General features: G+C 44.1%; 1 protein-coding gene across 18 annotated transcripts in view; it reads left to right on the forward strand.

Annotated features, from left to right (window-relative positions):
* The first annotated feature begins 11,057 nt into the window (after positions 1-11,057).
* The window catches only part of SRRM1 (serine and arginine repetitive matrix 1), a 33,555-nt gene continuing 30,437 nt past the window's right edge, over positions 11,058-14,175 (forward strand). For 9 of the 18 annotated variants that reach the window (XM_008148075.3, XM_008148077.3, XM_028155316.2 and 6 more), the window contains exon 1: positions 11,061-11,358. In XM_008148075.3, coding sequence (XP_008146297.1) covers positions 11,338-11,358 — 21 coding nt within the window. In that variant the 5' untranslated portion in view covers positions 11,061-11,337. Of the gene's footprint in view, positions 11,359-14,175 lie in introns of all 18 variants that reach the window. The other 9 variants (XM_028155308.2, XM_028155309.2, XM_028155310.2 and 6 more) reach the window with 2 other exon arrangements.

A 14,175-nucleotide genomic window follows, 5' to 3' on the forward strand; every position in this document is an offset into this window, starting at 1 on the left:
TTTTTGTAATTTGTCTCATATTAAAAGCAAACAAACAAACAAACAAAATCTTTTATTGACCACACAGCCCCCTTCAGGCACTGCCTACCTCTCTGCTTTTCTTCACAGTACAATTCTTTACAAGTGCTGTCTGGAAGGCTTGGGAACAATGTGGGTGGAGACAGAATGGAATGTGGGAAGGGCTCATAGAAATGGATGGAGGGCACAAGAAGAATAAAACACAACATTCTTCAGAGGAAGAGAACAGGATCCAGTTTGTATGACATATCATATACAATATTCAAGGTATAATAGAATTATTAGACCTCAACAAAACAAGAAACTGTGACCTGTAATGAAGAGAAAGATTAGTCAATAGAAAGAGACCTGCAAATGACCCAAACATTGGGATTAGCAAAGAATTTAAAAAGATAACATTGATAAATATGTTAAAGACCTACATTATGATCTACAGGAGAAGATGTACATAATGGCTGAAGACACAGAAAATTTTAGGAGCCCTGGCTGGGTAGAGCATCATCCTAATATGCCAAGGTTTTGGGTTTGATACCTGGTCAGTGCACATACAAGAATCAACAACTGAGTACATAAATAAGTGGAACAACAAATTTATGTTTCTCTCTCTCCTCCCTCCTTTCCTCTCTCTCTAAAATCAATTTTAAAAAATCACCCCAGCCCTAGCCACTTTGGTTCAGTGAATAGAACATCGGCCTGCGGACTGAAGGGTCCTGGGTTCTATTCCAGTCAAAGGCACGTGCCCAGGTTGAGGGCTCGATCCCCAGTAGGGGGTGTACAGGAGGAAGCTGATCAATGATTCTCTCTCATCATTGATGTTTCCATCTTTCTTTTTCTCTCCCTTCCTCTCTGAAATCAATAAAAAAATATGTATATTTTTAAATCATCCCAGAGATATCTTTAAAAGAGAAAGAAAGAAAGAAGCCCTGGCCTGTATAGTTCAGTTGGTTGGGCATCATCCCATGCACCAAGGGGGTGCTGGTTGATTCCTGGTAGGGTACATGACCGGGTTGCAGGCATGAGGGCAAGGCCCCCATTCTATTTATTATATATATATATATTTTATATTATAAAATATATATTTTATTTATTTATTTTATTTTTTATTGGTTTCAGAGAGGAAGGGAGAGGGAGAGAAACATCAATGATGAGAGAGAATCATTGATCAACTGCCTCCTGCATGCCCCCCACTGGAGATCGAGCCCGCAACCCAGGCACGTGCCCTTGACTGGAATCGAACCCAAGACCCTTCAGTCCTCAGGTCGACGCTCTATCAACTGAGCCAAACCAGATAGGGCAAGGCCCCCATTCTTAACTCCAAGATTTGAGAGGGGTCTCTGATGGCTCGGCTTGGCAGTCAACTCAGAAGAGGAAGCAGGGTGGCGGGGGGTGGACTGTATGGAGAAGGAGCCTCTGGAGGACAGGATAAACATCGGCCTTTCATTGTGGAGGTCTGCAAAGGTTCACCAGGGGAAACCAGTGAAGGAACAGAAACTACCTTCAGAATCTAAAGCAGAAGATTCTGGCCTAGGGAATCATTTCTCACGGTCTTAGTGAAAAATCAAAACAGTGTTCCCTATTAGCATTTCCTGAGGCTTCTTATTAAAATTGCAGATTCCTGCATTCTACAGAGATCAGAATTCTGGGAGTGGGGGGGAGAGGGGGGGTTAATGTGTGTAAGAATCTGTATTTTAAAAATCTGGCTTGCAGACTCACCTTCCTGAGGAACTTAGGGTGAAGCAGGAAGAACCTCCCAGGTATATGTGTGAGATTGTGGGCTTGACATAAATTCTACATTTGAAAGCATCTTAAGTATTCAGGGGAAATGAAAAGTCAGCCTTTAGGGAAAACTGACAATTTCTGGGTATCAAAGCTACAGAGTGTCTAAGATGTACACATCAACTTGATGGCTTCAATGTAAGAAATGGAACAGACTGGAGGTAGCCTTTAAAAAACCTTTATTAAAAAAATAAAATAAAATAAAAAATAAAAAACATTTATTTATATTTTTACTTTGCTTTTTTGTTTTCTTTTATATATTTTTTTGTTTTATTTCATTTATCAGTTTTAGTGTTTTTCATTTTTTAAATATATATGTAAACATTTATATTTTTAATTATAGGATTATTTAACCCAATAAACGACTACCCAATATAAAATACCTAATCTACCTATTCTAGACTAACATTCTTATTAATGTATACTACCTTTACACATACTTTTTTGGGATGGGGTTAAAGGCCACAGTATCTTAACTTCTAAGTGGATGCCTTATAGGTCTGGAAGCTCTTCACTCTTTTTCCAGATGCTGCCTGGGTTTTCGGAGAGTGGAGGAATGACAGGCACTTTGCTGTGGAGCTGCTGTCATGGAGCTATGAAAGCTCAGCTTTCTGTCCAGACAGCGTGGCTCAGTGCTTGAGCGTTGACCTATGAACCAGAAGGTCACAGTTCGATTCCCAGTCAGGGCACATACCCAGGTTGCAGGCTCAATCCCCAGTGTGGGACTTGCAAGAGGCAGCCAATCAATGGTTCTCTCATCATTAATGTTTCTATCTCTCTCTTCCTCTCCCTTCCTCTCTGAAATCAATAAAAATATTTTTTTTAAGAAGAAAGCTCAGCCTTCTTAGACTCTGTAGTATTAAAAAAGGGGAGGCTCTCATTTTGTCAATGGCTTCCCCAGGGGTGGTGTGACACTTTTGCTATATATGATTGGCTATAAGCAATTAGTGATGGGTTACTTATTTCTAGTACAGTAATAAGTCCTGGGCAAAGAGGTATGCAGAGGGTAGAGCTCCATCTAGTGATGTATTATTAGAATAGGAAAGGCTGAGATCCAGAAAATCCCAGATAGCCACTTGTCTTATATATTTGATATTTATAAATACAAAAACAACTAGAAATTTTCTTATAGTTTGACAGATTGATATATTAATGATACATTCAACTAAGCTCTTACATTCCTTTATCGCCAAGAGATTTCTGGCCTTTATATAGTTAATTTCAGAGTGAATCTGATTATTTATAGAATAGGAAGATAGTAAATAAAAGTGTCCTGAAATTATAATCAACAATGGAATAAGTATAGAAAAAGTTATGAGAAATTTAGGAATCATAAAGCATTTATTTATTATTAAAAATGTAAAAAAATGGTGACTGTGGAAACCCTCCGAGGTTCACCAGGGGAAACGAGTAAAGGACACAAACTATCGCCAGAATCTAAAGCAGAAGATTCTGGCCTTAGGAATCTTCCCTATTGCCGAGAAACGATTATTCCTGTACTATAATGCCAGGCTTAAATTGACTACTAAAACTTTTTTAAAATGTATTTTTATTGATTTTAGAGAGGAAGAGAGAGGGAGAGAGAGATAGAAACATCAATGATGACAATCCTTGATCGGCTACCTCTTGCACGCCCCCTACTGGGAATTGAGCCCACAACCTAGGCATGTGCCCTTGACCAGAATTAAATCTGGGACCCTTCAGTCCACAGGCCAATGCTCTATCCACGGAGCCAAACCTGCTAGGGCGACTACTAAAACTTTTAATAATATAATTGTAGTTATACGAATGCCTGTTATTAAAATTTCATATGTTCTTGATAAGAGTTTATTCTTGTATCCCAGAAGTTTATTCTATGATGGAACTCTTCAGCTTTGGCAGAATATTGTTTTTAACACTGAAGTATTGTGAATTTGGCCAAAATGTGTATTTTCTGCACATCCGCTTGGAACCTATTTGCCAAACTCTGGTTTGGATACTGAGTATAAATAGAGGAGAAATACACGATTCCTATCTTCGAAGAATTTTTCTTGTGGGGGACAGGATTAGGGTTATATCTGTGATTACAATATGGTGGAAAAATACACTGTGAAAGTATAAGTGGAATATGGGGCTCCTGTTTTGGGAGGTCAGGGCCTCAGGTTTTGGGGACTCAATGACTGCCTAAAAGATCATCAGATGGCCAATACTGAGTCCCACTAACCAGAAATGTTTCCTGGAAGAGGTCACATCTAAACTCAGTCCTAAAGGAAGAATCAGCGCTGGCCAGTTAAAGGGTCAAGGGTAGAGAGGCAAGGCGGAATGGGCAAAGGAAGAGCTCGGAGGGAGGAAATAGTGGTTCCAGACCAAGGAGAGAAAAGGTGTGCAAAGGCCCTGAGGGGAGAGCAAGAATACAGTCCCTGCTAAATCTGGAAGCATTCAAGCTCCTATACTTACACGCTTTCAATTACAAATACTGTGGTAGCCAGCCTCCACGATGGCCCCCAATGACCCTCAGCTCTTTGAGTTCAAGCAATTGCGTAGTCCCCTCCATCACTGAATAGGGCTAACCTGTGTAACCAATGGGATAGTGTGGAAACCATGGCGCCCGACTTCTGAGGTCAGGTCATAAACAACATTGTGGCTTCTATCGTGCTCTCTTTTAGATCGTTGGGTCTGGAGGAAGCCAGATGCCATGTCATGATGACATCCAAGCAGAACCCACGGAGAGGTCAGCCTGACAAGGAGCTGAGACCTCTTGCCGATAGCCATGTGGGTGAGCCTCTCAGAAACAGATCTTCCATTTGCAGTTGACTGCAGTCTAGGCCAGTGGTCAGCAAACTCATTAGTCAATAGAGCCAAATATCAACAGTACAACGATTGACATTTCTTTTGAGAGCCAAATTTTTAAAACTTAAACTTCTTCTAATGCCACTTTTTCAAAATAGACTCGCCCAGGCTGTGGTATTTTGTGGAAGAGCCACACTCAAGGGATCAAAGAGCCGCATGTGGCTCACGAGCCGAAGTTTGCCGACCACGGGTCTAGGCCAACATCTTGACTACATCCTCTTGAGAGACGTTGAATCTGAACCACCCAGGTAAGCCACTCTAGATTCTTACTGCACAGAAGCCGTATGAGATAACAAATGTTTATTGTTTTAAGCTGCTAACTTTTGGAATTCTTTTTTTTAAAAAACATGTTTTTATTGATTTGAGAGAGAGAGGAAGGGAGAAAGATAGAGAGATAGAAACATTGATGAGAGAGAAACACCAATCGGCTGCCTCCTGCACTGGGGATTGAGCCCGAAATCTGGGCATGTGCCCTAGTCAGAAATTGAACCGGTGACCTCATGGTTTAGGGGTCAATGCTCAAACACTGAGCCACACCAGCCAGGCAGAAGTAATTTGTTGTTAAGCAATAGATAATGAAGATACTCTCTGATGTGCTCAAAGACACCTTGCAGAGCAAAATGAATCAGCTTTTTCTCAAGTATTGGATTATTTTAGTCCATAGCTTGTTTGGGAAATTTGTGCTTTAATTTTTGAGGTATTTTACAAAGGTTGTTAATTCCATTTTATCTAGGAAGCACAAAAGAAGAGCTAAAAGAATGAGGCAAATGATAGGATCAAAAGTGGAGATGATAGCAAAACCGGAAAGTGATGAGAAAAGTACAAACACTGTACCTGCCTATGGGATGTTATATTTTCAGTAGGGGTGATTCTGAAGGACACAGGGTGTAGGCAACAGGTGAAACACTTATACCATCCCCAGCAATCAACAAGCCATGGGGACAGATAGTTGGCAAAATGAAGAAATCTTTGAGTCTGTGCCTAGACTGCAGGGTTGGGGAACATCCGACCTGTGGTCATATGATGCCCTCAAAATCATTTGCTCTGGTCCTGCCAAGCATTAGGGGTGAGTTAAGTGTTTAACCAAATACAGCGGGCTAATTTTTAAGTTGATAATATTGTATGACCCCAAAATGATGTTATAAATATCCACATGGCCCTTGGCGGAATAAAGGTTCCTCACCTGTGGCCTAGAGGCTCCGCACCAAGGTTGTGTGCCTATCCTAGAAGCTCAGAGTTTGAGGACTTAAAGCTCAGACCCAGCAAAGAGCCACCAGTAGCTCCCTGGGGGTTGCTCTGGGCTTTAAGACCTATTTTGATCTGCACAGCGTCACAGTGAGCAGGACATGGTGTCTGCAGGCACACTTCACAGCCAAGGAGCTCCCCGCTGCACCTGCAGGGAGCAGGCTTATCTGCCTTGGCAGATTTTTCTTTTTCTTTTCTTTTTTTAAAACTAGGAAACACACTTATTTCAGTAGTGCTTTGCATCAAACTATAATAAATGCATGATAAATAAATAGATCATGGCTAGAAGAGATTCCCATTAACCAAGGAAGGGGTTGAATGTAGATAAAGCTAGATTTGGTTTGTTATCTTTCTTTTTGAAGAGATCTTAATAGTCTCTCTGCAGATAAGGCAATTTTCTTGAAAAATGTTCTATTAAGGGGAATGGTATACACAATGGAATACTCCTCAGCCATCAGAAAGGATCAAATAGGGCCATTTGCAACAACTTGGATGGATCTTGAGAACATTATGTTAAGTGAAATAAGTCAGTCAGAAAAAGCTAAGAACTGTATGATTTCACTCATGTGTGGGATATAAAACTGAAACTCGGAAACACAAACAGCAGTGTGATTGCCAGAGGGAAGGAGATATGGGGGAAAGGGGGTCCGAATATGAGGTGACAAGGAAAAGATTTGACTTTGGGTGGTGAGCACATGGTGCCCACACCTGAAATCTATATGTTCATGTTGACCAATGTCACCCCAATCAATTTAATTAATAAATATTTAAAAAGTGGGGAATGGTGCCTCTAAGAGTCCCCAAATCCTATATAATAACAGAGAAATATGCTAATTATCAGTTACGCCCTGAGGCGTAACGACCTACCTCGAAACGACCAGATCAAGGATCTGCAGGAGGGTGGGGCAGTGAACTATAAGTGGGCATCGGAGAAGCTATGGGAGGGCAGCATCGACCTACTGGCGTACAGATGCGTGCGCAGGGCTACTAGTCTTTATATAATGGCTCTCTGAAAGTTAAACTCTTACTCTATTTAACAGAGACTCCAAAGCCTCTGGCTTTGGGGAAAGGTAGCTGGAAGATGAATGGATGTCCCTGATGCTCACCTAGAGTGATTACTAATTTATTCACTCATCCAGCAAATGGTTCTGCATTCCTTTATAGCAGGCACTGCTCTAGACTCTGAGAATAAAACAGTGAACCAAACAGACAAAAATTCCTTTCCTCTTTGAGGTTACGTCCTAGTGAGGGGAGATAGATTCTAAATAAGAAACTTCGAGTACAGTATGTTAGCTGGTGGCAAGCTTCAGGAAGAAAAATAAAGCCAACCGGGTCCGGGTGAAGCTGGATCCCGGGTCCGGGTGAGGCCGTGTGCCCCTGGATCCGGGTAAGGCTGGGTCCCGGGTCCGGGTGAGGCCGCGCGCACCTGGGTCCAGGTGAGGCCCCGCGCCCCCTGGGTCTGGGTGAGGCCACATGCCCCTGAGTCCGGGTGAAGCCGTGCCCCTGGGTCCGGCCGAGACCAAAACAGAGGGAGTCGGACCTGCATTACCACCATTTGTCCACCATCCAGACCTGAGGGGTCAGTGCCGACATGTACACATAAGGAACTGGTGGACATTGATATTGGGTCTCAAAAGAACTGTTGGTCCAGAAAGAAACTCACTACAGACTGATTCATTTGCCTGTCAGCATAACTATTATTGCTCGTCTCACATTCAGTTCTTATAAGTATATCTCTAGTGACACATGATCTCGCTCATTTAGGGGAAATGATGAACAACATAGACTGATGAACAAGAACAGAACCAGAAACAAGGAGGCATCGATCGGACTATCGGGCCTCAGAGGGAGGATAGGGGAGGGTGGGGGAAGCGGGGAGAGATCAACCAAAGGACTTGTGTGCATGCATACAAGCCTAACCAATGGTTAAGTTCAACAGGGGGTTGTGGCATCCGTGGGGAGGGGTGTGGGATGGGAATGGGGGGATGAGGACAAATATGTGACACCTTAATCAATAAAGAAATTAAAAAATAATAATAATAATAAATAAAGAAAGAAAGAAAGAAAAGAAAAGAAAAATAAAGCCAGGAATACAAGTTGAGCATACAGGGCTTACAATTTTAGATAGGGTGGCCAGAAAAGACTTCACGGCGATGATCATATTTGCATAAAGAACTGAAGGAAGGGCCCTAGCTGGTTTGGTTCAGTGGAAAAGTGCCGGCCCGCAGATGAAAGGGTCCTGGGTTTGATTCCGGTCAGAGGGCAAATGCCTGGGTTGCCAGCTTGATTCCCAGGGGGGTGCAAGCAGGAGGCAGCTGATCAATGATTGATCTCTCATCATTGATATTTCTGATTCCCTCTCCCTTCCTCTCTGAAATTAATAAAAATATATATTAAAAAAAAACACACAAAAAAAAGAACTGAAGGGAGGGAGGGAGGGCCAGGTGGGTATCAGAGGTAAGAGAGTTGCAGGCAGTAGAGTTCCTGACAGCAAGGCCAGTGTGGCTGGAGTAGAGTGAATGACAGGGAGAAAAGCTGGAGATGAGGTCAGAGATGTTGGGGACTGATTAACAGATCTCATAGAGCCAGAAGTCGGCTACAGACAGGCATTGGGTTTTTACTCTGGGTAAAATGAAAAGTCAAGGGAGAACTAGGAGCAGAAGAGGGACATCAAACTACAATAAATGCATGATGAATCAAACTACAACAAATGCATGATGAATACATTTTAGATGATCACTGTCACATAAGTGCTAATGTGAATAATTGAATGAGTGAAATCAATCCATCAATCAATTAGGGCAAGAAAAAAAATAGAAGTAGTAGGCTTTTACTCAACTTGGAAACAAGAAACATTAGAAATGACTCCTAAAAAGCAGTGAATCTCCTGATTCACTTTCTCGCGACATTAAAGACATAAAGACCCAGATGAGGTGCTTGCACTGTTTGCTGCCGGTCCTCCTCGGGCTTCCATCTCCTCGGGAGGGGCATCGAAGAGACGAATTTGTGTGTGTGGTGGGGAGAAATGGGGTTTAGCTGCCTCAGCAGATTTTTCAATGTGGACTCTTCTTGATAGAATCAGTGGTTATAACACTTCAAAGAATAGACTCACTCGCTGGTAGGATTGCCTTTGGTGACTGAGCCTTAACCTCTTACTCATACATTTATTCAACAAATTTTTAAAAAATCTTTATTTCTTTTAAATATATTTTTATTGATTTCAGAGAGAAAGGGAGAGGGAAAGAGAGATAGAAACATCAATGATGACAGAGAATCACTGATCAGCTGCCTCCTACATGCCCCCTACTGGGGATCGAGCCCAAAACCTGGCCACATGCCCTTGACTGGAATCGAACTCAGGACCCTTTGGTCTGCAGGCGGATGCTCTATCCACTGAGCAAACCAGCTAGGGCTAAATCTTCATTGTTGACAAGTATTACATATGTCCCTCTTTTTCCCCATTGATCCTCTTCATCCTGCATACACACCCCAGACCCCTCCAGCCCTATCCCCCCACCCTGCTGCCTTCACTGCACTATTGTCTGTGTCCATGGGTTATGCATATATGCATATAAATTTAGTTCATCTCTCCCTGCCCCACCCCCCTTTTCCTCTAAGGTTTGTCAGTCTATTCCATGCTTCTGTGTCTCTGGATCTATTTTGTTCATTAGATTCCACATACAAGTGAGATAATGTGATGCTTGTCCTTCTCTAACTGGCTTATTTCGCTTAGCATAATACTCTCCAAGTCCCTCCATGCTGTCTCAAAGGGTAAGAGAGCCTAGCCGGCATGGCTCAGTGGTTGAGGGTCGACCTATGAACCAGGAGGTCACAGTTCAATTCCTGGTCAGGGCACATGCCTGGGGTTGTGGGCCTGATCCCTGGTGTGGAGCGGGCAGGAGGCAGCCGATCGATGATTCTCTCTCATTAATGTTTCTCTTTCTCTCTCCCTCTCCTATCCTCTCTGAAGTCAATAAAAATATATAAAAAAATAAAAAGGGGGTAAGATATTTCCTCTTTTTCACAGTTACATAGTATTCTCTTGTGTAAACATACCACATCTTTTTTTTTATCCACTCATCTACTGATGGGCACTTGGGCTGTTTCTAGACCTTAACTATTGTAAATAGTGATGCTATGAACACAGGAATGCATATGTTCTTTCTGATTGGTGTTTCGGGATTCTTAGGATATATTCCTAGAAGTGGGATCACTGGGTCAAATGGCAGTCCTATTTTGAGAAAACTCCATAGTTTTCCATAATGGCTGCACCGGTTTGGGCTTCCTGTGAATGACAATGGGGAATTTAAACTGGAGGATTTTAAACTGGGAAGTGAAAGGATCAGGATTATTTTAGATAATCACTCTGGATATAGGGTGGAGACATCAACCCAGAAAGCAGGGAAAATAAGTTGTTGTATTGACTCAGACAATAATCTATTTTGCCTAGATTAGAGGTAATAGGGCTAGAAGGAAGTTGACATATTTACAAAGTATCAAGTATTAAGAGGGGCCAAAAAAAAAAAGGCAAGGTTTGTGTGGGAGGGTGAGGGGTGTGATCCGTTAAAAAAAAGATGGCCAGAGAAGGGACACGTGCTTTCCCCCAGAAAAAAAGAAAGCACTTATTGCAATTCTGGCAAAATGCATCCAATGCTTCAGGCCCTCACAGCCAGAGCGGGGCTCTGGGGAGGCCGAACGGGGCAAGCCGGCCGACCTGGCTGCCCGGCCCGGCTCGCAGGCTGAGGGCCAAGGCTCTCATCGACTTCCTGCCCCTTAGCGTGGTTCCCCGGCCATCAAAACCGAAACTCATCTAGAGGACATTTCCAGCTTCTTCCAAAAAACCAGCGTTGTGTGAAGATAGGGGAAACTGGGTCGGAACGCAGGTTTCATTGTACTACAGAGCTCGACTGTACTTTTTTAGAGCCGATCTTAAAAACTGGTTAACTCGTAAAAGCAGTACAATGACAACTTTTATAATGACAAGAGGCCGCAGGCTCCTCTTCTGCGCACGCGCCGCCTCTCCCTAGCGTCACTCTGAGGTAACAGCCTTTCTCTTCAATTACTCCCTGGAACCCCCGGGGCAGGCGGCCTCCCACCCTACGGGTCGAAGGAGGAGTCAAGACGCTCACACTGCGCGGACAAGGCTGATCACGCGCCACAAAAGGATTTGTAGGGCGGGGCGATCCGACGACTTTCTCTTGCTCCCATTGGTTGCGGTCGCGAGGCTCTCATCCTCGATTGGATGCTGAGGAGCCGCGGAGCCCAGACAGCAGCCCGCCCCCTGTGCGCGTGCGCACTTTAGGCGGGAGCTCCCCGCACTGAGCAAGCGCGGCCTCGTGTCGACTGGAGGGGCGAGTGGAGCGGCGCGCTCTGCGTCCCGTCGCTCCGCTCTCCCAGCCGGTCCCGCCCTCCGTCGCGGCGGCGCGGTGCATCTTGGGATAGGGAGCGATCTCCGAGCGAGGCAGCAAGATGGACGCGGGATTCTTCCGCGTAAGTAGAAGCGCGGGGATCTGTGGCGAGCTGAGGGCCTTATCGCGAAGGCCTGGCAGGAGGCCTAAATTCGGGGCGGGGTGGCCACCGAGGGGAGGCATCGGAGATCCTGAAGATCCTCGGTGCTAGCAGATGGTACCCCCTTCCTTGCGGCGGAGACCGGTGCGCCCCTGCGCAGTCTCCTCCTTCGGGATCGTCCCCCCTACGCGGCGGCGACGGTCGCCGGAAAATGGCGGCGGTAATTGGCCCGACCGGTACCTCGCCGCCCGCCTGCCTACCTGGCGGGGCCTGCAGGCTAATCCTTGCGCGCCGCCGGGTTCTGCGGCCTAGCGGAGCCGCGAGGAGGAAGTTCCTAGGGGAGGCCGGAGGGAAGCCCCGAGGTGACTGGCGGCGGAGGATCCTGGAGAGGAGCGTTTGGGGGTATCGCCCCCAGAGAGCGTGTTAGAGAGGACAGGAAACCGCGCTGAGCGTCTTCAATGGAGAAAGCGACCCCCCCTCCCCCATTCCTAACCCTTCTCGAAAGCGCCGGGTCAGAGTTCGCGGGAGCCCCCGCCCAATTTGATATCCCTTCAGGGAGGGGAACTAAAGATGATAATGCCGTTAGAATGTGTGAACCGGAGACTCTCGAGGCCGGAGGGTACAACAAAAAAGGGCGCGCGCTTGTGGAGGGAAGCAAGGGCGTGGGGTGGATCTTCCCGCTCGCTCCCTTCCCGGGTTTGTTTTACTCTGGACGTCCGCTGGAAGGGTTCCTCTGAGCGGGGTTCTCCCCGGGCTCCGCGCCCGTCCCCTGCGGGTGGGTACGACTACCTCTCTGTAGTTGGTCCTCAGGACCCCTGGTCCTCAGGACCCCGACTTTACAGGCTCGTCGTGCTAGAGCCCGTTTGTCCCCATAATCCAGTCCTGTAGGAAATGAACACCCAGGGGAGATCTAGATGGGTGGGAAGTGACTACCAGGGTTAGAGCTTGCGGATTGTTTTCGTGCAGAACAGACTGTATAGAAATAGGTTGGGTCTAAGACAAAGTCTACTTTCTGTCCTCTTTCCACTTGTGTTTTAAAGGAAAAGTTGGAAGAGGGGCAAGACTGGAACTTTATTAAGAAAGATGTCTTTTGATGCTCCAAAGCCGGTGTTGAAATTCTGTAATTGGCTTTTAATGTGCCAACTTGTGTGTGTGTGGTTTTTTTTTTTTTTTTTTTTTTAATCAAAAGTTGCACTATTGCCCGACCTGCAAGGCTCAGTGGTTGAGCATCGACCTGTGAGCCAGGAGGTCACGGTTGGATTCCCCGTCAGGGCTCAGGAGGCAGCCGATCAATGATTCTCTCATTGATGTTTCTCTCTTTCTCTCCCTCTCCCTTCCTCTCTGGAATCAATAAAAATCTGTAGGTTTTTTTTAAGTTGCAATATTATTCTATGCATTTGACTTAAAGCTGCCGGTTATTTGACTGTTCTTAAGTTATGCAAACAATACTATGTTTATGTAATGATTCAGTTGAGAGTTTATAAAATTTTCACACTGCTGGTGAACACATTTAGCTGTCAATGTATTACGTAGTAAATACTTAATATTTCCTGTGGTCCAAATGTAATATTTTAAAACCTGTTCTTTTGATATTCTTATTTCCTATGGAAAGGAGTTCCAATAGAAACAGAGCAAAGTGGTTGATAAATTTAAAAATGAAGTTTGCTTTTGGTGTTGGTAAAAATCTGGAAGGAATGGGTGCAGTTTTTTATATACTGCCCTGTAATTCCTTAGAGGGGTTGATTAGGTGTAAGTTCTGAGTTTAATTTAGGACAGTTATCTTTTTAGTACACTGCCAATCAGATAGTAAACTGAAATTTTCAGTTAAGATAGAAACGATAAATCTTATTGGCTGAACTTCTGCCATATGTCAGTTACTTTACATATGTCATTCCTGATATACACGGCGCTGTAAAGAAACATCCTCAGAAAGGTTAAGTAGCTTGCTTTGAGGTTTTATGGCTTAAGTAATGGCAGAGTTATGATTCTAATCCAAGTACTTTACCTTCCCAAACAAAATTTTCTTGATAATTTTCCAGAGGATAGTGGCCAACTCGGTGGACCAATCAGATTTCCTATCACTTGGCCAGTTTTTCCATATTTAACTGGGCCAGTAGGAAGGACAGAACACAGACTAATTAGTGATCACTTGATGTATAATGTAGTATTTGTGAATTTTATTTTTCCAAATTCTTTGTTGATGTTAAGTTTTTTGAGGTAAACCTATATAGTTTTTATACATTCCAAATTTTTTTACAGTTTTTAAAAAATATATTTTATTGATTTTAGAGAGGAAGGGAGAGGGAGAGAGAGATAGAAACATCAATGATGAGAGAGAATCATTGATTGGCTGCCTCCTGCACGCCCCCTACTGGGGATCAAGCCCACAACCCAGACATGTGCCCTTGGCCGGAATCGAACCTGGGACCCTTCAGTCCCCAGGCCAACGCTCTATCCTTTGAGCCAAACCAGCTAGGGCACATTCCAAATTGTTAAAGTTATGGGAAACTAACACAACACAAACATAGAGTGTTCTTTTTTCCTTTTCCCCCTGTTTGTATGCATTGCCACTATGTTTTGCAAACATGCTATTGGCTTTCAGAAGAGGATGTATGGTCTTGTTTGAAAGGATATATTAAGCATATAAGTTTTTCATTGTTTTGATTTTTAAAAAATAGCCTTGAGTATCTTAGCATAGAAAAAGTTATGAAACGATAAACATGAAACTTAACTTAGTTATGGGGAAGTGTTAGTGTTTTGCTGTGTACTGCTATATTTTTACTGTTACAGTGAGCATAT

The sequence above is a fragment of the Eptesicus fuscus genome, chromosome 9 (genome assembly GCF_027574615.1).
Source record: "Eptesicus fuscus isolate TK198812 chromosome 9, DD_ASM_mEF_20220401, whole genome shotgun sequence".
In the NCBI taxonomy this organism is placed as follows: Eukaryota; Metazoa; Chordata; class Mammalia; order Chiroptera; family Vespertilionidae; genus Eptesicus; species Eptesicus fuscus.